The 26,862-nt window shown below is 44.9% G+C and overlaps 1 protein-coding gene across 1 annotated transcript in view; it reads left to right on the top strand.

Annotated features, from left to right (window-relative positions):
* The window catches only part of LOC121045946 (glutamate receptor ionotropic, delta-1-like), a 56,575-nt gene that overhangs the window by 9,727 nt on the left and 19,986 nt on the right, over positions 1-26,862 (top strand). Inside the window, exons 3-6 of the mRNA XM_042293614.1 lie at positions 5,925-5,994; positions 10,023-10,181; positions 10,700-10,847; positions 21,825-22,045. Coding sequence (XP_042149548.1) covers positions 5,925-5,994; positions 10,023-10,181; positions 10,700-10,847; positions 21,825-22,045 — 598 coding nt within the window. The remainder of the gene's footprint in view (positions 1-5,924; positions 5,995-10,022; positions 10,182-10,699; positions 10,848-21,824; positions 22,046-26,862) is intronic.

Raw genomic sequence — 26,862 nt, 5'->3', positions numbered from 1 at the left:
ACACGGAACGTAGCCGGGAAGGCTTTTTGGAGATTATCTCAACGGAAATAATCCTCTAAGAACGTCGAACTGACTGCGTCACGGGCTGCTTGACTGTCGCTCTCTTCGTTTGTTTCCTGCGAAGACCAAGCAGGCAAATAAAACCTTCCAAGAAAAGCCGGCGAACTCCGAATGCACAATTCAGGAGGGGAGCCACGCTGACCGGGTCTCCACAGCTCAGGCGGGTGGCAGAAAGTTTTGGCTGATAGGGGTCGCTAAATTCGCAAAATGGCGGCGGCCAGAGAGCTCGTTTGCAAAGGTCTATAAAGCTGAATTAGCCAAGCGGCGCACGCTATTATAATATTCAAAAACAATTATTTTCTTCACGTGACTTTCTAGGTTAAGATGTCAAAGAAATCTAGTGTTGATGCCCAGATTTGATCGAAAGAATCTACTGCAGATAAATGTAATTTTATACAACTATTATGCATTTCAACATTTCTATCCATTATTTTTTTATAATAGGCGAGTTCTACATGTAAATTTGTTTCGGCATTTTCTATACTACATTAAACGATCTTAAAGACAAGAAATGCTGGCGCTACTTTGGCGCGTACCAAGAACTACATTTTTTTACGGAAAATTTACGATTTCACTGATTGAATCTACTGACGCGCCATCTAACACGGTGGCAGGTACGAAGCCAAGCTCCCTGCGGATGGCCAAATGGGCATCCGTCAGTACGGGTTCTTTTGTTCCTCTGGTCACCTTGCGCCGTCCAGACCGCCAGGTCCGGATGGGGTGACGGGCTTCGTTGTGGGAAGCTGGGCGGGTCTTGCCGGAGACGAAGTTGCTTCCCTTGGCTGTCGACGACTAATTCAGTTGACTTTGGGAATTACTTTTAAACAAAACAATTTAATACTTTTGAAACGAATGAAAATACAAAGAAAAACGATACTGCAAAATGGTAACTTCCCCTGTACGGGTTTGGGAAGGAGGTGGTCGGGTGTTAGCTTCTCCAAGCTCGGGAGTTGGCTGGCTCGTGGGATTACGTCCCGATTACGGGGACAGAGGTCCCTCGGAATCCCACGACCTGACTCGATTACGGAGCGACAGCTCTCGAGCCCCAGCACAAACTGACCTCACTCGCTGAGTTTCTAATCCCAGTTACTCGTTGGTCCGTCCCCTTTTTGTGGACCGGCGAATCCTCGACGCGTTGTGAGACAGGCGTTTCCCACCGCCAACCAATCGGCTCACCTTCTCGCCACGTGGGAATTGCCTGCATTCCCGGGTGGGAACCCGCGGTCTGCGTTCATCTCACGGTCAAAGGTCGGGCTGGTTCGGATGCAAGCAAAGCCATTTCTCGCATGGCAAAGCGGACAACCGACCCCAGTGTGGATAGCGCCGACTAAGTGAGCCATCCCGCAATTCATTCTGCCAGAGGCGGTCTGACGTTGCCGTTCTGCCGCGACCCCCCACACTCGAGCGAGAAAGACTAAACCGATGTAAACGCGCCGTGTAAACAGCGCCGGCCAGAGCCACTGCGCTCTGGTGGCGGTGGTGGTGTAACTTTACTTTTTCCGGCCCGGAACGCACGCTCCGATTCTCTCGGCAGAAAACGCGCGCCCGAACCTCGCGTCGTAAAGTACGCCTGTCTCTCGAGGTCGCCCGCCAAGGGAAGTGTTTACAACAGCGCCTTTCCCCCAGCCAAATCTCCCTGGTGCTAACGGCCCACCCGCGGAGCTCTCGTCGATCCTTACACCTCCTCCCCTTAAGACTCTTGCTGGACTGAAAGAACATCTAAGAGTCAAACATAAAAAAAGGATCGAAGACATCATTCGCATTTCTACATACGAAGCAAAAAAAAAAAAAAAACACGCAAGTGGCGCTGTAAAACAAAACGATTATCTTCGAAAATAAGCGCATAACACTGAAGATGAATTCGTATACATATAACCGAGCACTTCAACGTTACTGACACCAAAGTGTAAAAGAAAATCCATGAGACACGCGCTTTGCAATGTCCGCCTATTGAATGACAGTACATCACTATACGGGTAAATATACGTACATGTCACATTGCACACGTCAACGTATACGCAAAAAGAAGCGAAATAAAAATAAAATAAAAAATTTAAAACGTTGGGCGGAGCACGCCTGCTGCAATATCCGCGCTTGGGAACAAAACAAAAACACCTCGCAAAACAGAATTGTCTTTGGACTCGTGCAAATCTCAAGTCGTAAGGGTCGCAAGGTCCAACGAAGTCTCTTCTCCACGCACGGACACAGCAGCAATGCCACACTTTCTGAGATGGATGACTCAGGCCGCGCGGCAAGTGGAACCGCTCATGCTCTCGGGTGGGCGCAGCGCCGAGTCAGTGGTACCCCAATATCTGTTCAGCAAGCGAGACAAAGCGTCTGCGTTACCGCTAGCGGACCCCTTTCTGTGGGTCATGATCACATCATAGCGCAGTAGCGCTAGAGCCCACTTTGATAGCTTTGCCCCATGCGGTCTGCAGGACGTCAGGTAGGACAGAGGGTTGTGGTCCGACACGATGTGCACTTTTGCGCCCAAGAGCCCGCCATAAAATGTGACAAGCGCCCAAACGAGAGCGAACGCCTCGCGCCCAATGGTGGACCAGCGTGTTTGAGTAGGAGTGAACGTATGGCTGGCGAACGCGATCGGCTTCTCGGCTCCGCCACTCCCGATCTGGCCCAGGCACGACCCTGGTGCCACTGCTGAAGCGTCTGTCAAAAGCCGGCAAGGCTCCTGTAAGCTCGGGGTCGAAAGGATCGCCGCCTCACAGAGTGCTGTCTTTAGCTGCGGGAATGCGCCCTCCGCCCCCTCCGGCCTAGGTATTTCGTTCAGTTCGCCCTTTTTGGCAAGGGCCGTGCAGAGCTCGGCGATAGCAGCGTAGCCTTATGCGTACTCTCGGAAGTAGCCACACGGTCCCAGGACACTCTGTGGTTCCCTTTTATTACGCGGGTAATCTAAACCCTCGGTCGCGGCGTCCTTATTTGGGTCGTGTTTATTCGTTCCAGACCCCACGACGTGCCCGGGGAGGGTGACTGACCCCCCGGCAACCTGACACTTCTCGTGAATGAGCTCACCTGTTTGTTCAGTCGCGCCGTTTTCGGGGGGTGCGCAGTTTACCTCTCCAAAGTTAGCATCTTCGTGAAGCATGACTCCCACATGTCCCACTCGAGCACGGCTGTTTCTCAGCCGGCTCGCACGAACCACTTTGGTTCCGCCCTCCCGAGTCACAGGACCTGAAGCCGCCATGAAAGCATTCGGTGATGCTACCCTGTGTTCACCCCCATCAAAATCTTGGTCTTTGTGCCGGTTCAGCAACTTCCAGTCATACGATGAAAGTGAGCAATCTGCCGTGATAGTCAGTGTATCGGTAACCGCACACAGTACGGTGACCGGATCACTCTGAGCAACCCCTCCCCGGAGCCTGGCCTGCAGCGGCAAACGCACGAGTTTTGCTGTTACCTGTTGCCCAAAGGCAGAAACAAGGCGAACTGTGCCGCTATGCTCGACCAGTTCCGGCGGAACGGCGCTCTCTCTGACGACTGTTATTTCGCTTCCGGTGTCTAGCACGGCCGTTAGCTCTTGGTCGCCGGAGAAAAGTTCGACTAGGATCAGTCCTGAACTTCTGGGTCCCCACTTGTCATTCTTATCTACTGCAGCCGTTGGCTGTTGAGGGAAACTCAAAACAGCAGTTCTGTCCCCTACCATCACTCCCTGTACGAGTGGCTTTCGAGCCGTTTCATCTTGCTCTTTGCGGTTAGGGCAGTTTCGCGAAATGTGCCCGCTTTGGTTACAGCCAAAGCACCGAGGCGAAGTGCGAGGAGGGCTCTGCTTAGAAGCGTCGGTCTCTGGCTTCGAGCCGTCGCCTCTGACTTCTATACCCCTCGCCGTTCGTCCGTCTCTCTCTGCCTCCTCGTACATCTGTACCACCTTAGCTAGCTCGTGCGCCTGCAGCCACTTTGTCTCTTCACGCAGTGTGACGTGCCGGAGACACTCCTCACTGAGGCTCGACTTCACCTGGTCTGCGACCATCAGATGAATCAGGTCCTCTTTACTCTCTACATTGCGCGCCTCCAGGTAGTAGCTGAAATAGCTCGCCGTCCTCGAGGCGAACTGCGCCCACCCCTCGTCTTTTCGCTTACGCGCGCCGGCAAACCGCTTCCGGTACTCGCCAGGGGTGAGTCGAAGCTCGTCCAGGACGGCGGCCTTGACCCTGTCGTAGCTAGCTATCTCCTCCGCAGATAACCTCGTAAGAAGATATTTAACTCTTTCTGACAACGCCGGCATTATCAGATGTACTCGGCTCTCATTCGGCACTCCGTAGGCCGCGAACATCTTTTCGACACCGTCGAACCAAACAGGAACTTCCGCGTCAGGTGGCAGTTTCAGATTTTTAAGAAGTTTCGCGCATTGCGAAACAGGGTCCAGCCTGCCCATTCCCGTTGTCACGGTAGCCGCCCCACCGACACTCGGTCCACGCATTGCCGCGATTCTTTCCTCGCTCTCAAGCTTGAGTTTTAATATGGCAATTTCGTGCTCGTGCTCCATGCGCCGCATGGCTTCCGCGTGCGCATGGGCAGCGCGCTCGTCGGCGGACCGACTTTCTGACCCTTCCGCTCCTCCGTCGGTCCCTTTGTCCCTTTCCGCAGTTTTCGCTTTATCCCCCGATCTCTTCATCTTTTCCTGCACACTGACTCCTACGTCTGCGCACACACCAAAGAAACGTGAAGGTTCCACTCACCGGCGCCGCGGAGTCTCCCTTGGACTGGATGGCACGGGGTGACAGTGGGCTCCCTTGACGCTAGTCGGTCCCTGATGCGTGGGCTCTCTGCGGTAGTCGTTCCGTTGCCGCTCGATGATGTTTCTTGAATTTTAATGTCGCCGAAGCCAATCCTGTCGACTGCGCCAGTACGGGTTCTTTTGTTCCTCTGGTCACCTTGCGCCGTCCAGACCGCCAGGTCCGGATGGGGTGACGGGCTTCGTTGTGGGAAGCTGGGCGGGTCTTGCCGGAGACGAAGTTGCTTCCCTTGGCTGTCGACGACTAATTCAGTTGACTTTGGGAATTACTTTTAAACAAAACAATTTAATACTTTTGAAACGAATGAAAATACAAAGAAAAACGATACTGCAAAATGGTAACTTCCCCTGTACGGGTTTGGGAAGGAGGTGGTCGGGTGTTAGCTTCTCCAAGCTCGGGAGTTGGCTGGCTCGTGGGATTACGTCCCGATTACGGGGACAGAAGTCCCTCGGAATCCCACGACCTGACTCGATTACGGAGCGACAGCTCTCGAGCCCCAGCACAAACTGACCTCACTCGCTGAGTTTCTAATCCCAGTTACTCGTTGGTCCGTCCCCTTTTTGTGGACCGGCGAATCCTCGACGCGTTGTGAGACAGGCGTTTCCCACCGCCAACCAATCGGCTCACCTTCTCGCCACGTGGGAATTGCCTGCATTCCCGGGTGGGAACCCGCGGTCTGCGTTCATCTCACGGTCAAAGGTCGGGCTGGTTCGGATGCAAGCAAAGCCATTTCTCGCATGGCAAAGCGGACAACCGACCCCAGTGTGGATAGCGCCGACTAAGTGAGCCATCCCGCAATTCATTCTGCCAGAGGCGGTCTGACGTTGCCGTTCTGCCGCGACCCCCCACACTCGGGCGAGAAAGACTAAACCGATGTAAACGCGCCGTGTAAACAGCGCCGGCCAGAGCCACTGCGCTCTGGTGGCGGTGGTGGTGTAACTTTACTTTTTCCGGCCCGGAACGCACGCTCCGATTCTCTCGGCAGAAAACGCGCGCCCGAACCTCGCGTCGTAAAGTACGCCTGTCTCTCGAGGTCGCCCGCCAAGGGAAGTGTTTACAACAGCGCCTTTCCCCCAGCCAAATCTCCCTGGTGCTAACGGCCCACCCGCGGAGCTCTCGTCGATCCTTACACCGTCTTCCCAACGGATCCTGGACGGGGGCTGTGGGAAATGTTCAACGGCGGGTACGCTAAATTCGCTCCTCTTCCTGCCTAAACTATTCACATTACAATGAGTCCCATAACATTCGTGACTATGCGCTTTTCATAGCCATATAAACTAAAAATAAGAACAACGGGCAAGGCAAGAAGCCTTTCAGGTCACGTCTTTCCGCAAAACCGAAAGCACGAAACTAACCTTTGGTTTGTTATGTAAGCTGCTGAAACAATAAGAAATAATGTAGGAACGAAAATAAAACAAGTTTAAACGAGTCTGGTTGATATAGGCACTGAAAAGTAGACACAAAACGCAGATTCTTAATATCCTGGCGATACTGAACCACATCCTCGCGTTTTAAATATTTATGCTTTTTTCTCTGAGATATTGTTAGAAGCACAATCCACATTATAGTATGGTTGATAGATGTTTGAGAGGCGATATACCAGACGCACGACTAAGAGATAAACACACAGAAAAAATGGGATTGAAATGCAATGAGAGCGTGATAGCGAAAGCCTATGATGTGTTAGAATCATTATAGCAATCCTTCGCGAATGAAATCGGGACTTGTGAAATTGTCTAGTGAACAGTAAAAATAAATGCGCCGTAAGGACCACCGTTCTACTGCTTGAAAATTTTCTCGTTTGGCAATAAACTCTCCGATCACTAAATAAACTTGAAAAATTAATATACCCTCTTTCGAAAACAGAAATAAACCTTAAATTCAGATTAAATCATAATATTCTGCCGAGAAGACCCAGCCAACGTGTTTGGAACAACGCAAATTTGCGCGTGTTTACGTTGAACCTTGTGGCAAAGGAATGGCGATCCTGAATGCGAGAAATGGTTATTAAAAATCAAAATAGGCGAACCTAACTAAACAACATATGAACTACCTGCCTGTCTTCGCATTTACGGACCGCGTCACAAATAAGTGGTGCGCATACAACGTTACTGTGACTAATTCTACTGGGCTATCGCGGAGTGACTTGTTTTTAAGTATATATACTATGTAAATAAACACTAAGTTCAGGTTTTGATGAATGTCAGAAGAATGTAATGGTAATAGTGATTTTCGCAACTGAGAAAATATCGCGTAATAAAGTATTCGAGAGTTTCGCCTGCTCATTTCAGCCGATTTCGGAACCACGGCCGACTCTACTTGGTTTTTTGTCAAGAGTTGTCTCGCTGAAACACGTTATGGACTCTTTTTAACACTGGAAACGCACTCCAGGTTGAACGGCAAAAAAACGCCAAGCTTAGTCAAAATTTTTGATTTCCTAGGGTACAACTTTAGTATAATAGTGTTTTGCTCCAAGCCTTTAGTTAAGGCTAAACTGCTTGACTAGCTTTTCCATGGCTTTACTAAGGTTCTCACAGTAACTACCAAAGCTCCAAACATAAAAATGGTACCAGAGACCAACGAAACAATCAGCGGCGCAGCCAAAAAGAGACACTCTTTCTGATGTTAGCCTGAGACTGAGGCAGGAAAAGAGGAAGTTGCAAAGTTTCTACTTTGAAACTTCCTCTTTTCCTGCCTCAGTCTCAGGCTAACATCAGAATGGTTAATTTCCACCAGCTCGCCTGCGCACTCGCTATAATAAAAAGAGACACTTCTTTTAACTTTAAGCCCAATGTTGCAAAGTGAAAACCGAACAACCAGAAGTGAAAAATAATTCAGGCATTTCATCTGGAACTGAGACCTACAGAAACAAAGGGGACAAAGGAAGAACCATTCAGTAAAGCCTAACGCTGGCACTTGTTTGGCAATTTAGGGCAAGGGTAAACCAGACTCACATCAAAGAACATCACGTGTGGCTACACCTTGGCGCTTTTGGGGCTTTCATGTTTCGCAAAACAACAGTGCCATGTGTGACCTATCTACCCTTAGCAGCATACGATTTTTTCGCAAGCGTAGTAGGATTCACGGGTGTTAATATCAAAGCAAAATTATTGGGTAGGTTTTTTGTAAGTACGTTAGTGTGTTATGCGGCGTGGGTCAGAGGTAATCTTGCGTTTCCATTTTCTGCAAAAAGTCCACAAGAGAGGGGTGTATTGGGCCATGTGTTCAATGTTGAAAGCCTTGAGGCCGGTTAGCATGAATTCCCACCCTCCAAGATGGCACCGAAGGGCCACTTGAAGGCTATGGCCGTCCAGAGGACTTGCTCCTGATTCGCCTTCCGGACTGGGGCGGGACAGGAGGGACAGCAGGTGAATGCCATGGTGTGAATCGATTTGACGCGGACAGCCGAAGTGACCGCCGTTTCTACACAAACTCTTCGAAGCGAAAAATCCTTTAGGCGTGCAAGACCATCATCGAAGTTCTTCGAAGATAGGTTAATGGTTTTATATTTCAGGAATACATAAAAACAAAGAAAAGTTTCTTTTTCGTGTCATATTCGTAGATAGAAGCTTCGGGATTTGCTCCTGTCAGTTGTCCCGGCCTCAAAATCTTGAGCCTCGACACTTGATTCCGCCTAGTAAATTATACATCACAAACCAGGACCGTTAATGCCGGCACCAAAGAAGAAGATTAGTCTTTTTTTTTTTAATTTGGCGCCACACAGAAATAAGAATAGCCGGAAATTTAGCAAGAATGCAATTTCAATTCCGAACACGAATATTTTGTTGTAGCGCGGTAATATCCATGAATATTTAACTCGTTTCTTTAACGAAGGCCAGTTATTCATTATGTAATAATTATGACGTTCACAATTAACTGAGCAAGATATCGTTCATATGCAGTTATGTTACGCTACAATATCAATGAACTAAACCAAATCTTTTCATAGTGATCTAGTGAGTAGATACCATAGTTAATGGAAAAAACGCAGGAAAGCTGGTGAACTAACTCAATTGTAAAACCGGGACAGCAAAAAATAATAAAAGGAACAAACGCACACGACTTGTGAACTTTTGGAGCCGCCGCGCGTGGTTGTCTTTTTTTATCTCAGGCTTATAATATAGCAATATACAATACTCACGCCAAAAATATGATGGCTGTTTTAAACTATAGACATGTTAATTTTAGAGTTTATGGACATTAATAATACCAAGCGCATAGCTCACCGTGCTAAAAAGCAACATATTGTGACAAAACAGTGCTAGCAACGAGTTGAAAACTACCTATTTTTATGTACGAAATGGTAACGGTTGGAACATCTCATGTCATTCAACTCACTTTTAGATTTCACTCTTCGTCGACTTGCCTTGCGTCCTAAGCTCAGCAAAAACAAAGTTGACGCAAGAGTTTGCGGAGCGTGCCGACTGGAATATCGCGTGGATGACTCAGCGCCTTTGTGGCCAAAGTCCAATCGTCGCGCTCCGCGAACATGCAGATAAAGCCCCTGTTTTTTTAATGTTAAATCAAATTTCTATATGTGCAGGTCGATTACTTTTTGCGTGTCTTTAGAAAAGAACAAGAGCTTTGTTGCACGTTTTTAATGTGTTTTGCCAACACTCTTTTACCACATGCATTTTGCAACCGGTCTGATTCTGGATCTATGAGCGGCCTTTGTTCAGGAGGTAGACAGGACCATGGCATCCATGATCCAGTCGTGCAGTTGGATTCAAGTTGGCCCATGTCGGCATTCCTGGTTTTCAATTTCAGGGACCTTTTAAATTATGAGCAGGCCTATTTTTAATGCTCATTTATTTAAAGACACCAAGCGCTCTTATTTTATGTTTCCTTTTTTATCATCATGTCAAATACTTTTTTTTATATATATATTTATTCATTATCATGCTCTCAAGACCCCCAGGCATTGTAATCAGGGATTGCTGTTACATTTAAAATCGTTTTCGTGTTTCTACCAATAGGTGACTTTAAAAGGGCGGCAATGGAGCCAGAAAGGTGGTTACACTCGTTTGATGTTCTCGGGATGAAGGAGTCAAAGTGGATGTTTGTACAGCATGCTGGCGCTCCAACCTTAAACTGATGACCTTTGGCAGATGATACATATAGTGCGCCAAGGAACAATTCATCAGCAAACGCATTGCGCTAAAATCTGATTTGTGGCTCTAACACCGAGGGTCATGAACGGCATTTGTTCAGGAGGTGGACATGACCATGGCACCCATGATCCAGTCGTACAGTCGGATGCAAGTGGGTCAATACGGAGTGCCCATCATGTACGTGCAGTTTGGCATTCTGTCTGGATCCGGAGTGGGCACATCCAACGTCTTCGGCTACATTCTCACGTTTGACTGGAAGGTACTCCGGGCTTCATGACCATGCATGACTATACACTATCTCGAAAACTTCTACGCCTCTGTATTGCCTGCCAAAGTTACGTTTTACTCGCGTAAACAAGGAAAGTGAAACTCTTTCTTATATGCCCATTCATTGCAGTGCTATGAACTGAACCTAAAACTTGTTTCCGTCATAAAAAAGAGAAGAAACAAATAGGTATGTTTTCAACTGAAACTTAAGACGAGTTTCAGAAAAAAAAAACAAGTTAATACGTCGGAAACACAGTTTTCAAACTACCAGAGGCAACATACCTGAAGCGAATAGGTACCTTTAACTTGTCAATCGGAGGTCATCTGACATGTCATGTGCAATATTTTTATCAGGACACGGTTCAAAGAAAGACAATCATACAATCGTTAGGTATAAGCGGTATCTGTGTAAATTATCACAAATATTGTAGCTAAGTTTTCAAAATTCATTGTGCCTTGCACAATCGATATCACGAGTCACGCTGAATTTTGTGCCAATCCTACGCACAGGTGTGGGCCCTCATCCTAAGCGCTATTCCCATTCTGGCGCTGCTGATGGCCCTTTCCAATTGGGTGCGCTCGAAAATGACACCAAAACAGCTGGCCCATGAGATGCACGACAACGGTTGGGAGCTCTTCAGAAATCTTCTCTATGAGAGTGAGTGATCTACAAGAATTAACGGTTACGTAAAATTCTCACGGTGAAACGATATATAGAATGTACTACTTTTCCAAGTACTCGACAAGTAAACTCCTTAGATAGAGAGAAACTAACTGGTATTCCTTAACTTCAGTGACGTGTTGCAGTTCCACATTTTCTCAACATTTCAAAAATAGTACTTTTCGATTCTCGTATAAAGTTATAGACTTTACGGGTTCAGTGCTGGATCTTTTACGCCCCCTACTTTAGACCCGCGCGATTGCACATGTTGGGGGGGGGGGGGACATTGGTGCCGCTTCAGCGTTTGGCTTGAACTCTTGTTGTCACTCATTGAACACTAGTCCAAGAAAGGCGCTGACCCAGCCCCGCTGCCTAATGTGTGCGTCTGCCTCTTAGAAAATTCAGCAATATTGCCTTGTATGCAGGGGATGTATCTTTCGTGTAGTTTGTTTCCTCTTTCGACTTTCTCTGTCCACCCTGGTGATTGAGCATGCCATGACGTTTCTTCCTTTGAACAAAGCAAGGATTTATTACCGCCCGAAAAACCGGAGTAATGATCCCGGGGCCCACAAGATAAGAGCGTAGGGATGACCTTCGGCTTGGCCATATTTTGAAATAACTCCTTCGGAGCAACGACCCTCACACGGGAGCGCGCCCCGCCGTCGCTTGCGGTGCTTAGGTCTATGTGTCGTCGTTCTTGACCCGTGGCGTCAGGGCAACCGGTCACAAGTTTCAGCAGAATTGTTGATTACCTGTCGTCATCTGTGAAACCTGTTCTGAGTCGCAAAAACGTTGCTGCAATTATATAATCAAATATTGTTTTTCTGCAAAATCTACACGATGACTGCGCATTTGTTGTACATGCTCGAATTCGAGCTAGGAGCCCGTGGGTTCGCGACAATTTAAAGTTTTATAACTCACCAGAATAGGTCGCCCTCTGAAACTTATGATGGAGGTGTAGATTCGTTCATTACAAAAGAGTAAGAATTCCAGAGCCCTCCGAAAGACCGAGTGTTGGGACGAAATTGCAACAGTTTAAGGGTATACAGTTTCCTGTAATATGTCTCAGAGTATGGTTTACATATACACAATTTTAAATATCCAATTTGCGACGTCCTTAGCATAACTTCTGGCCTGCTAGTCCCGATTAAAACTTTGTGTGTTCATAGCTTAAATGACTTAGTATACACCACCATGTTGGTAATCTTGCGTTAAGCGACGGCTTCAATATTCACCGAGAAACAAGGAGTCAAAAAGGTAGAGCTATTTATGTTTGCGCACCAAGAATGTTTAGAGATTCTAGCTGTAAAAAGAGACGGCGTGGTAAAAGCAGACGTTGCGCGACTTCCCGCTGCAAAGTGTACTCCATCATACATTAAGTAAACTCTTTATTATATAGTAAAAACCCAAACTAAAGAGCAGCTCTTTAATACCGAAGGGAAGCAAAAACGGAAATAGCGCATAAAAAGACCCGGCTTAATTGGAAAGAAAAAAAAAATGAATTGATTATAGCATTGTTATTTCTTGAAAGACTAGAATAAAAGAACTTTACAACTTAGCATGCACCTTTGGCTTATTCATGCTGGCCAATTTTCTATTTACGTGCAACGGGGGGTCTACTGTAAACAATGGTTTTATTTTTTAATATTATTTTTTTGGAAAAAGAAACAATTCAGATTTTTTTAGAGTGTAACTAGACCAGAAAAAAAGATAGAGTGTTCCCGTTCATTTAAGGGAGAACGAACTTTGAAAGAAAAGGTGAGAGAGAGGAACTGAATTAGACGTATCCGTTGTGTCTGCTTATTTCGTGAGGGCGTCATGGGATCTTTACGTGGCCATATTTGGGTGTAATGGGCCTTCTGGGTGGTACGGTTTGCTTCTTTTAATTTTTGTCTTTTCGAGGCTCTCAGCCAGCGTTGTTCACCTCTAAAGAGCCTGACAAAGAGGGAAACTTTTATTAGTAAGGTATGCTTGTTTTTTGCTTTTTTTTATGTCGTTATCATCTAGTCTGGGATACTGATCGAAAGAAAGCACACGAAGTGCTAGCTAGCCTTATTAACGTACAGTTATTTTGCGATTGTTGGCACTTGCAGCTTAACAGCCAAAAAGTAATAATCTTTACTAACATAACTTAAACGCGTTTTTCTATTTTGTCATTGATTTTGAATTTTCTGAAAAGCAAAGGCTTGAAAGTCCGGCGTTGCACCGAAAGCGATTTTCTGTATGGCAATCCACCGACACCACGCATTGGTTTATTGCCATGTATTGGGTGCAATCAAAGGAAACCTCATACTGTGTGGTGTAGCAACAAAAAATTATCGGGAGAAAGGCATTTTCCCCAAGACTGGGAAAGGAGGGGGGGGGGGGTGAGTTGAATCTTATAAGCAGGGGAGAAGAGAATTTTACTCCCGAAAATATATTCCAAGCTCCGGCGAGCAGAAACAGCTCGGTGCATGTGAAACTGGTTCGCACGTGGTGTTTTCTTCGTAAATATGCACATACGTACATAATTGTCATAACAAAACTCTTAGACTCAATTTACTACACCCGTCTGAATATATTTTTTCGGTACACAAAAAAAAATAGGTATATACTTTTTTTTTTTTTTGTAAAATTGGTGTTAGCCCCAAGACAAGCAATCACCCCAAGAAACAAATAAAAACGAAGATATTGAGCAACGTTCCTCTCTCTTTCTGTAGGTAAATAATGGCAACATATTTTTAAAATGCATCACTCCGTTTAACGTGCACTTTCCCTGTGCTGTCGCTTTGATGGGCATACAGTAGATAGTAGCCATGCAGTTGAATTGACCAAAGCAAACGTTCGAAATGCAGGAGGCAACCTCTATTAGAACGATGCATGATGCGCATTGTTATGTGGTGGGGATCCCAAACGTTTCATTATAACGCTCGAGGGAAATGATTTGTGTAATCAGCGTTTCTGAACTAATTTAAGAGCAAAACGGGCTACTCATAATTGTACACTAAAAGGAGAATTATCAAATCCGCACCACCTACATAAAGAGCCAACACACTTCGATTTGCGTCAAATGATTGCGCCGAAGTCATTGAGAAAAATCTCCTTGGAAGTAATAGTGCAGTGCTCGAACGCTGGGCCATCGAAAAGAACGAAATACGTTTACGGTCTTTTTTCCATCAAGCCCGTTCGGAGCCAACGCAACGACCTCATTGACCTAATAAAGCAGAGCAAAAAGTGCATCTTCATGGCGCTTCTCGTCTTTGTGCGTTTTCTATCGAACTGTCAAACCATTCAAGCACAAAGAATATTGCAAGATAGCGGCGCATTCACTGTGCGCAATTAGTTTAGTCCGGGATAAAATATTTAAGAAAAATCTTACAAAGACGCTGAGTGCCATGGCTCTACACTTTTGGCACATCGTGATTGATTTTCTGGAATTGTAGCGCTGGCGGCGTTCGGCCTTACGAGGAAAAGGTGTATACTCTCATGAAATCCGTGCTTCTCTACCATATAACATTTAATGGCATGCGATGAATCTACTGCCAATTTTAGACCGCTGAAGGCGAGGTGAGCGGGGCTGTGTGTTTTCGATACTTTATCTTACCAAAGATTCACTATCGAACTACAAGCAGCCAGGAGCAATCAGAAGCCATTCATAACGCTTCTGATATATATATATATATGTATATATATATATATATATATATATATATATATATATTAGATAGGTAAATAGATAGGTAGATTGATTGATTGATTGATTGACGGACGGTCGGACGGACGGACGGATGGATGGATGGATGGATGGACGAATGGATGGATGGATAGATAGACAGATAGATTTCCCCAATTTGCATATATTAGTTCTGAAAGGCATTTTGAAGGAACATACTGCACGGTTTCAGATTGACTCTTAATAGCAGCTAAAGGACCATAAATCTGATGGTATTCAGCGTAAGAGGAAAGGAAGTATAAATTGAATTCGCCAGATTGACGCCTCTTGTAATAAAAGAAAGCTTCTAAAAATCTCAAACATGGCGGTAGCAAACTGCTGGCAATCTGTGTATCATCCAAATCAGGCTTACCTATATATTTACAGAAACCTCTTATGATAACAATAATATACATCAAAGTATCAACAGGTTCACTCGGTAAACCAGAATAAATAACCTTATAAATATATATTTACATCTTTATTTATTCAGGTTTAAAAACGAACATAGCGTATTTGCAAAACAGAAATTAAAATTCTGATGTTCATGCTTATACTTGGGGCGTCGAGATTTCTCTAAATATTAAGCAAAAATACAGTCGGGCCGTCCAAACAACCTAGAATTAGATTTTTGTCTGTTTCGCACTCAGCAATAATTGCTTTATCCGTCTGCAGAAAAAAAAATTACGAAACAAACAGACACGAAAGAAGTCTCTACGCCTCTCCGTTTCAATCGAGTTTCGCTTTACCCAGTCTCGGGGTTGTCTGAATGCTCAGTCTTCACCACTTTTAACGAGTCCTAACCATTGTATGAAATCGCAACACAGTTTTTTAAATGCTTAGATGTCTTGCCGTGAGCATTTGCAGAGAACTTAATTCGGGAAGCTAAACTTAGAAAGAAATTGCAAACTGAACTTATCACGAAGCCCCAAATCCATTTTCTACAGGGTGATTCCACGTCAGTTCCTGCAAAGGTAGTCCGGGTCATAATTTAGATTTTTTTTAATATATGTGAAAGCCATGTTCTTGGGAGGAACATTCAACTATGTATAAAATCTGTAACAATGTGTTTCGCTGATATAAAACAGAGAAGCTCGAGGCGTGGAAATCGAGATTTCACAAATCTACTTTACATAGTCGTCATTTTCTCATCGAAGCTTTCACGTCACCAAAACTTTTTAATTGGTTTTACAAAAGATATACAACACATACACAAAAAAGATACCAAAAAATATTTCTATGCAAAAAAAAATCATGGCATAAAAAGGCGTTTTAGAGAGATTCACAATTATTTTACAAATAAACCATCTTTTATAATACTACACGAGACATATGAAAATGCGTCTTTTTAAATATTATTTACAAATATATACACAGTACGCCCAGACCTAATTGTCGTTGCGGTATTAATGCGGAATTTCGCCTGATTTTTCAAAATGTGCAAGATTCGGCATCGATATTTAAAAAAAAAAAACTCCATCTTTTAGTTTATTTTTATTTTTTTTAATTCTCTTGGCACTTTACAGTGACTTGAGCTAACCTGTGATGGCAAAAGATTGAGTAACATATGACCTCCGAACGGGAGAAGCTACGACAAACCTTCACTCGGAGCGAGCTGACGTCCTCGTCATATCGGCTTTGCCGCACAGCACCAAACATTTTGAGCGTTAGTTTTGGCTTGTACGTTATGTTATTAAAGTTCTTTTTTTTTCGCAATAGGTGAGTATTAGTGACGCGAAAAGGAACTTTGAGCTGGAATACTATTAATTCGGTTTCAAATCACAGTAACAAAACGGCCCAACTCTGCAAATTCGCTAACTATGCATAAAGATGCTTAACCCTTTCAGTTGAGCGAGTGGCCATGCATACATTCGGCCTCTCGGCATGTGATGACTTCCACAGATGAGATGCCTGGATTCATCTCACAGGTTTTGCGGTGGTCCACTTTGCTTACTTCACCGCACGAAAATCTCGAACCCGTTCCGCAGACAGGTGGAACATGCAGACATTTGTTATTTTTTCACGTAGCACCTTCACGAAGTCTTTAGCAGTGAGAATTGTTGGGTTGAGCGAAGATCTGAAGTTGGTGAGCGCTACATGGTGTTTACCAAACACCACCTACTCCAACACAAGCGCTTTTTCCGTGTCCAGTGGCTGAAAAGATCCATCTTGCCGAAGAGAACGGCTTTCGAGATTATTCGTTCAATTGGAAGCGTTTCTTGAAATGCGCCGTCGCTCCGTCTCATACAAACATTATTTCAAAAGAGACTTGGTAATGTTCATAAACATACTCTTTTATGGCCTCTATGCCTAGACGAGCGGGAGCTGTGTCTTGTGTCGTGTCATCGCTGACAACGGCAAAGCTTTGCGTGCCTTTCGTGGACGTAACCACACTTTGTGAAGAGAGACATTTCAGTTTTTTTTGTTTTTTTTTCAATCAAACTCTGCACTTCGGTTGGGAAGATTCCTGTCCAATTTTTCGCAAAATTGAAGTGGAACATTACTGCCTTCGGTGTAAGGCGGTCCTTGTGTCACGTATCAGGCTTCGTTGAAGGTCACGGATGTAAGAGTGCCTCATATACTTTTCGCCCTCCAGTTCCCGCAGGAAGGCGGAAGTGTTCATAAAATTTTGACAAGTTCGTCGGCGTCCCATAACGCGAAACAGATCACTTCTTCGTCGTCGAAATGGAGCGACTGCAGCAAGATTTTCTGCGTTTTTGGGCACTTTTCGCAAAGGCGCGGGAGGCAATGGTTCTGTGGAGCGCTGCAGAGGTAGATGCGCTTGATGTCGTCACCTGTAAATGTCCTCTTTGGGGCATTTGTTATTGCCGTTAAAAGCAACTGAATATTGACGCAATATATGCATGCGCACACCTCGTGCTCGGGAATTTTTTTTTTTTACTCATTTTGGTGGTAGGGAACAAAATTCGGAGATGCCTAGTTCTGCATGGGGATGGCCCTTCCTAAACATCTGGTAAGCCTCCTTAATAGCGCGGGTCACAAACCTTTTCACGACTTTGGACATGCCGTTAATCATGACTTTGACGACGTCCTTTTTGTTGGGGCTTTGAGCAGAGCATGCGAGGTCGTCGTGTGTGCGGTACTCAATGCGGAGGGCAAGTTCGTCTGCTCCTTGCGCAGGGGGTAGCGGTGACGTCAGAACGCCGAGCCCTGATTGGCTGATCGCGACCCCCTATGTGAGCGTCGTCTGCTCCTTTGCAACGTCGTCTGCTCGCAACGTCGTCTGCGTCTGTCTTACCTTTCCTGCGACTTTCGAAAGTGCAGAACGTTCACAAAACCAAAGATCTGCGTAAGACAAAACTTGAGAACAAATTCGTATTCACGAAACGAAATTTTCGTAAGTTTTTCGCAGGATACGACGAAATCCTACGACGGCTCCGAAGCTGTCTTACGCACTTCTTACGATCAAATCAGCATGGCCGACAGCGTCGCGGTCGCGACAACCAACGGACGTTTATTTTTCTACGTGCGCTTCTCACGCGTCCCGACTTCAAGCAGCAATAAAAAAGTAAAAAGTACTTGAAACAGACCATGACGAACAAGAACGCTAGATCCACAAATACCCGGGAAAAGCTCTGACGGCCACAATTCCACCGACAACGACCAAGCGAGCACGGCAGATAGGCCTAGCATGCACTCCGACTGGGCGACCGTCTGCCCACGACCGGCAGGTGTGCTGAATGGAATATGCCCGCGCGACCCTTGTGAACCCTTCTGGTCTTATACTTTGATCGTTGACCTCAATTTTAGATTAAGAGGTCAATCTCTTCCTCTTGTCATCTCCTTGTTTTCCGAGGCAACGGTGACTCTCGCCGGTAAAAAAGCGGTGAATCTCCGACAGACGCAGGAAAGGTAAAGCAACCATCGCTTTGACTAGCACACTAAAGCGCGAAACACATGTACGACGAAACCGTCCGATCTGACGTGCGGACTGCCGGAATGACCTTGGGGGAGAGGGTTTTCGTAGCATCGGAGAGCGTGGAAAACGCTCGCCTCCGACCGTTGTATTGCGCGGTCAGACGTCGGATCGGACGGTTTGGTCGTACATGTGTTTCGCGCTGCAAAGCAGACGACGTTAACTGCGCCAACCCGTCGACGCCGTTAAAGAGTGAGGAGTCTCGCCGCACACGAAAGGAGGGAAAAAGTATTTGGGAGGGAACTTGCGGACACTAACCACCCTCACTCTCCGTTCTTAGAAAACAAACCTCGGCGCCTCGGGACACCTCGCCAGTGAGTCCTTTGACTTCCCTCCTTGATGCGCGTCTGCTAGTTGTTAGACAAAAACAACGTACTGCTCGAGATATTTCGTCTGTCTGCCCTCTCTGAAAGGCGAAGTCGAGCTCGCTCGACTTCCGAAAGTCGCAGGAAAGGTAAGACAGAAGCAGACGACGTTGCGAGCAGACGACGTTGCAATGGAGCAGACGACGCTCAGATAGGGGGTCGCGATCAGCCAATCAGGGCTCGGCGTTCTGACGTCACCGCTACTTCCTTTCTCATGCGCAGAAGGCGAAAATGAGCCCACTTGCGAGGCGTATTGCAAACCTCACGTCTTCGGCAATCGCTTTTTTCCTCATATAGGGATCAGGGGTTTCCCACACACCACTTTTTCGCTTCAGGTTTCTTATTTGATCAATCATGTAGGCAGTCGCTTCCGGCACCAGACGCAATATTTCTTTCTTCGAGATGCTTGGTGGCAGAAGCGTATACAATTGCTTGCGTTCCTGGTGGGAACTGCATTCGTTCAGCGCTTCGCGGATCGCGTCAAACCACATCGCTCAGCGTTCCCAACTGTCTTCACCGGTTTCTACGCCCTAAACGCTTGACAGCTTTCTTCCAACCGAAGAACTCACTTGAGCTTGTCGTTTCTTCAAGTACATTCGCTCCTTCTTTTTTTTTTTTTTTAATGGTTTTTTTGTGGTTTTAATTGAGTTACCGAGGGACTAGCTGCATACAAGTCTCGACTCACTTCAGCCAAAATTTCATCAGAGGCCCAGAAAGAAGTTTGATGTACTCACGTTGTGAGGTGAAGCAATCTCATAATGAAAATATTTGTAGCAATGCTGGCATAAAAGTCAGATTCGTTCACTGTCGGTGGAGCCAGCAGCTTTTCCAACCGCACTTTGTTCAGTCTCCCTACCGGTACAAGGTGCTTATCGCTATACACTTTCTTCTTGTGTTGCCGTAGATTGTCCACACGGAACAATCGCATGGTGCTGAATCGTTGGGCCATGGCTGTTCGATTTGACACTGGGCTCTTGCTCGCTTCGCAAATGACAGAACGTGAAACGTCCTCGCAAACGCCTATTTGAGAGGTTCTGAATTACTCTCTCCCGGCTTCGAATAATCGGTCAGAGTTCCGAAAGAAAATGTCCTTCTGGTTATCAACTTCTCCCGTTCCTTGTATATATAATCGGTGCTTCGCGCATAGTTAAGCTGGTGTTGTTTGTTTGCAGTTCCACTTATTGAGCAACAAAAACGTCGAATATCCTGTAAACAGAGCGAGTCAGCCGTTTCTTGCTTTGAATTGCCGTGAAAGTTTCCTTTATTATAAAGTTCTTGCCGTTTTCGGTGTTGGAGTGTGTGTGTGTGTGTGTGTGTGTGTGTGTGTGTGTGTGTGTGTGTGCGTGCGTGTGTGTGTGTGTGTGTGTGTGTGCGTGTGCGTGTGCGTGTGCGTGTGCGTGTGCGCGTGTGCGCGTCCGTACGTGCGTGCGTGCGTGCAGGCGTGTGTGTGTGTGTCTGTGTGTGTGTGTGTTGAAGGGGGTTAAAGCGGTAAAACGAAAAGGTGCCCGTTCCCGTTGCTGTCCTTAAACCTGGAGTGATTTACGTTGTCTGGTTAGGTTCGGTCAAGCTTTGCAGTCGCCTGTCTTTATCTTCCTTATTTTTTTTCTTTCTGTCTGGGCATGAGTTTATTCTCATTCTTCTTCTGAATAAGCTCAGCTGCGTTCGCGATTTCGTTTTGCAGTGCCCGTTATTTGTGTATTTCCTCGTCCCAGTGGTTAGATTGCAATGTTTCCCGACCAACTGACCTAGGTATTTTCCCTTACAACTATTCTCGCCTGAATTTCAGTAACTGGCTCTTCACGTATTTAGCTTTGGGTTTCAAGGTACGATTAGTAACTGCCGCCAGCAGTGATCTTCGCAGGTGTTTCTTGTTCGAGACGAGGGGTGGGTAAAAGGGGGCAGAGGTATGGTCGCACAGCGATAAAGCGATGCTCGAAACAGCAGGGCTTTCCACTCTTTACGATACAGCCCCGCTTTCCAGCTTTTGACGCTTCCATGAAGGCGACGTTATACGACAAAGCCGCTATGGCGAAGACGTCGGCTCACTCCGAGTGAAAGCTTGTCGTAGCTTATCGCGTTGGAGGTCATATGTTACTCAACCTTTTGCCATCATAGGTTAGTTCAAGACACTTCAGAGTCCCAAGGGGAGTTAAAACAAGCCCTAAAGATGGAGGTTGTTTTTAATATCGACGCCTAATTTTGCCCCATTTTGAGAAATCAGCCAAATTTCCGTGTTTACACCAAAAAGAAAATTAGGGGTGGGCATATTATTTTCTTATATTCGAAAAGAATATTTAAAAAAGCGCAATTCGATATGCTTTTTTTAAGTATTATGAAGGATGTTTTATTTGCAAAATAATTGGGAATATGTCTCTAAAACGCGTTTTTATTGCATGTTTTTTCCGCGTAGAAATATTTTATTGGTCTTTTTAATTCTGTGTGTATGTGTTGTATATCTGTTGTACAACGTATTAAAAAGTTATGGTGACGTGAAAACTTCGATGAGGAAATGACGACTGTGCAAATTAACATTGCGAAATTTTCTCGATGTCGCGCTTCGAGCTACTCTATTTTATATATAATCGAAACAAATTGTTATGGCGTTCATATATAGCTGAATGTTCCTCCCAAGAACTTGGCTTTCACATATATTTTTAACAAAAATATCTAAATTATGACCCGGACCATCAATGCATGACCTGACTTGGAACCACCCTACATGGGAATAATATATGCTGCTTCATTCTGTGAATATTAACATTAGATAAATATATCTTAGGAGGCTCCCCTGAAACAATGCTTCTGGTACTGCGTGGTAAAATGAAATAACTTAGTCAAAACAAGCGGCGCGTCTAGTTGAGTGATGTACCGTGGCGTCCACGCTAAGTTTTACGGCTAAATCTCTCACAGATCGCTTGAGAATTCCCTGACAAAAGTGATCAGAGAGAACATTAAACAAGTCTATGTGTGCCTCTGCCCAGGTTCCCCGAAGGACCGTAGCCAGATGTCCAGCCGCATTGTACTTACCGCCTGGTTTATGGCGGTGCTGGTGATCGCCAACTCCTTCGCCGGTCACCTCAAGTCCAGCATGGCCATCAAGAACGAGCCGGCTCAAGTGGACAGTGTTCGCGATGTCGCCTATGCGAAGGGACGCCTCAGACCCATCGTCTGGAAGGGATCCCACTGTGAGGCCTTCCTTTCGGTAATGGCCATAGCCATTTTGATTCAACTTTGATCCGAGACGCAAAAAATGACCTATTCAAGTGAGCGTAAAGGACACTGATACGTTGCGTCGTAAGTGCAGTGCGTTTGGGAAAGGAATATGTAGTGTCTTGGAAGCGGGCCGACACTGAAGTGGCAACAACATCTTGGATTTTATAACATAAGACATGATGCGAAAAACCAGCTTGAGCGCTCCGCTGTTCGAGCACTCACCCACGTACATGCGCCGCCCTTATATCAAGATTAGGATGAGAAAGAGCGAATGGAGAACGGGGTGTTTTTGTGTGTTAGACATGTGGGAGTGAGTTTTCTATTTGTTGATCAGGACAGAAACACTATATTTTCCCTTCCATTCATTCATTCATTCATTTATTATTCCTTGAGGGCCCGTTAGGGCATTATACGAGGGGGTCAATAACACACTAATAATCATGGTTTAAAATAAATTAACACTCACAGAGAGGAAGTCAGCAATACAGATGAATCAAAGAACAACAAAATACAAGTAGTTAAAAAAACATTACACCATATTATTAATATTTTAACGGTATGCACTGTGAACAGTTAAAAGGAAGAAAAAAATTAGCAGATAGACAGGTTTGTAATTTCCAGGTAATTGATCAGTTCTTCGGCCAATTTATCAGAGTTAGTCTCGGTTACAACGCTATCGGGTAATTTATTCCAGTCCTTTGATTGTCATGGGCAGATAGGAATTATAAAATGATACAGTTGAACTAAAAATCGGGCAAACTTTGCGGGAGTTATCATGGCGGAGAGATATGCTGAGGGGAGGAAGGAGGAGGGATGCTCTAATAGAGGCATTGTTATAGTATAACTTATGAAACAGGGCTAGTCGAGAAAGAATGCGCCTAAGTGAGAGTGTAGGAAGGTTAGCTTTGCTTCTTAGGCCTGTTACGCTAGTGAAACGAGAGTAGTCTGAGAAAATAAACCTAAAAGCTCGGTTTTGAATTGCTTCTAATTTCATAACTAGGTAATGCTGCCATGGTGACCATACAGAACACGCATACTCTAGACGAGATCTAACAAATGTTATGTATGATAATTGTTTAATTTCAGGTGAGGAAAGTTTGAGGTTGCGCCGAAGATATCCTAATGATGAAGTAGCCTTAGATAAAATAAAATTAACGTGAGTTGCCCAAGATAGATCACAGGTTAAATGAACGCCGAGGTATTTATAATACGTACAGGAGTCAATTACTGTGTCGTTCAGTTGATATGAAACGAGTGATGGGGACTGTGATCTGGTGAAAGACACTAGTTTCGTTTTATTTACATTAACTGTCATTTGCCATGTTTGACACCATTCTTCTATTATTAGTAAATCAGCCTGTAAGAATAGGTGATCACTATTATTACTTATCCGTCTGTTTAGAGCACAATCGTCAGCAAAGAGGCGAATTTCAGATGTTACGTTAACAGAAAGGTCGTTAACGTTTATTAAAAACAGCAAGGGGCCAAGAACACTACCTTGGGGTACACCTGACGTTACACAAGAAAGAGGTGAACGGGACTCGTTTACAACAGTATATTGGGTACGATTGGATAGGAAATTTTTTATCCAAGTGATTACTGAATTATGAATACGCAGTTGGGTTAGTTTTTGCAGCAGACGTTGGTGGGGAACTTTATCGAATGCTTTAGAAAAATCTATGAAAATGACATCGGTCTGTAATCTCTTGTCAAGGTTACTGTGAAGCTCATGAATGAAATGTATTAGCTGGGTATCACACGAATATGTCTTACGAAAACCATGCTGATTTTTAAAAAGCAGATCGTAATTTTCCAGAGATTTCATGGTAGAAGAGCAAATGACGTGCTCTAGTAATTTACATGAGATGCTGGTGAGAGATATTGGGCGATAGTTCGATACAACATTACGATCCCCACTTTTAAAAATAGGGATGAATCTACCAATTTTCCAATCAGACGGAAGCTTGCCGACATAAAGTGGCTGTTGAAAAATAAGGGTTAAAAATTGGGATGAGATATGTTTTGTATTTTTCAGCAATTTAGAATTTATTTGGTCATCACCGGAGCTGGCAGAATTTTTGAGATTTTCTATCGCTTTCACTTACCCAAATATGTTATTTCGATAGAAGGCATAGCAGAATGAGAAAGGTTATTTGGTAGAGGAATATTGTCATTGTTTTCTAGTGTAAATACTGAGCTAAAGTATGCATTTATTAGTGAGGCGCGCGCTTTCGCTATCAAACGCGGGAGTTCCATTCATATTAATCAGGTGGATGGATTTATGCTCTTTAGGATGAATGACCTCCCAGAACTTATTAGGCTTATTCTTCAAAATGTTAAGAAAGTCGAAGTTAAAAAAATTTGTTCTTTGCATTTTTCACTTCTCTTTTATATTCCTTAGCAGACGCGTTGTAATTATTCCAAGCAATGGTATTGTCCTTTTCTTTAGCTTGCTTGAAATGTCGTTTCTTCCGAGCACTTAATTTGGAGATTCTCTTGTTGTACTAAGGCTTTGCATTGTTTGTTTTAATTCTGATGGTTGGAACGTACGTGTCAGTCAGAGTTGTTACCTTGTTTTTAAAGAGATTCCAATTTTCCTCAACTGTTCTTTGATAAAAGTTGATACGAACAGTATCGTAAAACTTTTGAAGATTTCTATTAATTCTATCATAGTCAGCTTTATTGTAGTCTTCAATAAATTTATTATGGCATGATCTGATGACGACGTCAAACTGCAGGTTTAAGTGTATAACATTGTGGTCACTAATAGCGGGAAGATGAGTGATGTTATTCACATGTGAGAGGTCAGTAGTAAGGCACAGGTCAAGAACGTTGCTAGAGTGATGGCTAACTCTTGTTGGTTTAGTTATCATTTGGGAGAGGTTAAACGTAAGAGCTAGATCGATGAACTCATTATCAAACTGATGACCTGATGAAAGGGAGTTCCAATCAATATTCGGAAAGTTGAAGTCGCCAAAGAGGATGACCGACGCATTTGGTTTAAGGGTATTAAAGATGGACGAGAGGGAGTCATGAAGTTCGCTAATGAAAGTAGCGTGATAATCGGGTGCTCTGTAACACACACCAATCAAGATATCGGAACACTGAGAGTGAAGTTGAAGCCATACCATCTCGAGGTTACCTGGAACATTAACTTGTGACGCACTAATATGATTGCGGATAGCGATTAGGACACCGCCACTCCTCTTTGTTAGTCTGTCGCATCTGTGTCAGGCATAATTCATATTGGGGGGAACACTTCTGAGTCAACAATTTCGGGTTTCAGCCACGTTTCTGTCAGAATGACGAGGTCGGCAGTGCATGATTCAATCAGTAATAATAGGTCGCCGCGGTTTGTTAAAACACTTCTTATATTTGTAAAAACGACCGAACATGACTTGGTGTTTCTGCGTACTCGGGAGGACTAGGGTGGGCGGCGGCGTGTACACATCTCCTATGGCTTTTTTTCTTCACACATACTGTTTTTTGCAGAGTCGAAGCAAAATGTTTTTTTATCAATGACTAATCTGTTCGAGCGCAGCTTGCACTGCTTTCCTTGTTGTTTCGCAAACTGAATCAGTTTTCGCCGTGCCTCGCGTACTGCTGGTGAAAAATCCTCGCTGACGGCAAGACCGGTATTTTTTAGTTTGTAACACGCGCTCTAGATACTATCTTCATGCTTGGTAGAAGCAAGCTTGACAATGATAGGGCGTGTTTTTTTATCGTGAAAGCGACCTAGCCTGTCCGCTCTTTCTACGAAACTAGATTGTAGCGAAAGACCTAGGTTGCGAGAGCGCATGTCAAGGACCAGTTTTTTCTGATTGGGCCCAGGTTTCATTTTGTTTGTCAGCGTGACCATAAAACACAAGATTGGAACGTCGCATCCTATTCTCAGCGTCCTCACACCGTGATTCCAAAGTATGAATTTTTTCTGTCATGCTTTTTAAGGATATTTTTGTGCTTTCTGCATCTTTGCGTATCTCGTCCAAACTAGACACGCATGCTTCCACATTCGCTACTCTTTTAGTCAGGGCAGTCACACCTGATTCAGTACGAGACTGATCTTCTCTCAGTTTTTTTAGTTGGCTTAAAACTTCATTTTTCCCTTCTTTAAGGTTTCGTACAATGGCCAGGACAGATTCTAATTGGGCTTCCTGAACCTTAGTCATTCCAGGGTTAGTCTCTACATCACCGGATAATAAGAGAAGTAATTGGTTACAACAGCCACCGGCGTAAGTAATGCTATCATTGATGAACAGATACCAATGGGTCGGGCACGACACCGCTATTAACAAGAGGTCATCGTTTTTGTAACAATCAAGGTGAATTACACCAACCTGAACAAGAGCGAGCGGTAAGACTTCCATTTCTAGAGCGGTGACGTGCCCGAAGTGCCGGTCCGGAGCTTGTTGTTTAAGTAGTCGCGGGCTTGTTGTAGTAGAGCAGTGTTGCCAGCCAAGGTCTGCGCTGAGTTCCGTGATTGGCGGGAAAGGCGTTCCGATGGTTTCAAGCTGAAAAAATGGCAGGGCTGTTCTGTTGTCGATCATCGAGCCAAGCCGTTGAGGGTCGTTAGTCAGTCCGGTAGCTGTAGCTGGTGCAGGCAGACAGGGGAACCAGACGGGCAGCCATGCCTGGAGGAGCACCTGAACGAGAGCGAGCGGTAAGACTTCCATTCCTAGAGCGGGGACGTGCCCTTGAATATGCTACGCTCACACTAGTCAGTGTATGCAAAACAAAGCCTTCATTTGTAATTAGTACAATTTAACAACCCAAAACTCTAGTCCGCAACGTTTGGACGCACCATCA

The sequence above is a fragment of the Ixodes scapularis genome, unplaced genomic scaffold (genome assembly GCF_016920785.2).
Source record: "Ixodes scapularis isolate PalLabHiFi unplaced genomic scaffold, ASM1692078v2 PGA_scaffold4__175_contigs__length_147842914, whole genome shotgun sequence".
Taxonomy (NCBI): Eukaryota; Metazoa; Arthropoda; class Arachnida; order Ixodida; family Ixodidae; genus Ixodes; species Ixodes scapularis.
Note: the sequence above shows the minus strand (reverse complement) of the source record. Positions and strands in the feature narration are given on the sequence as shown.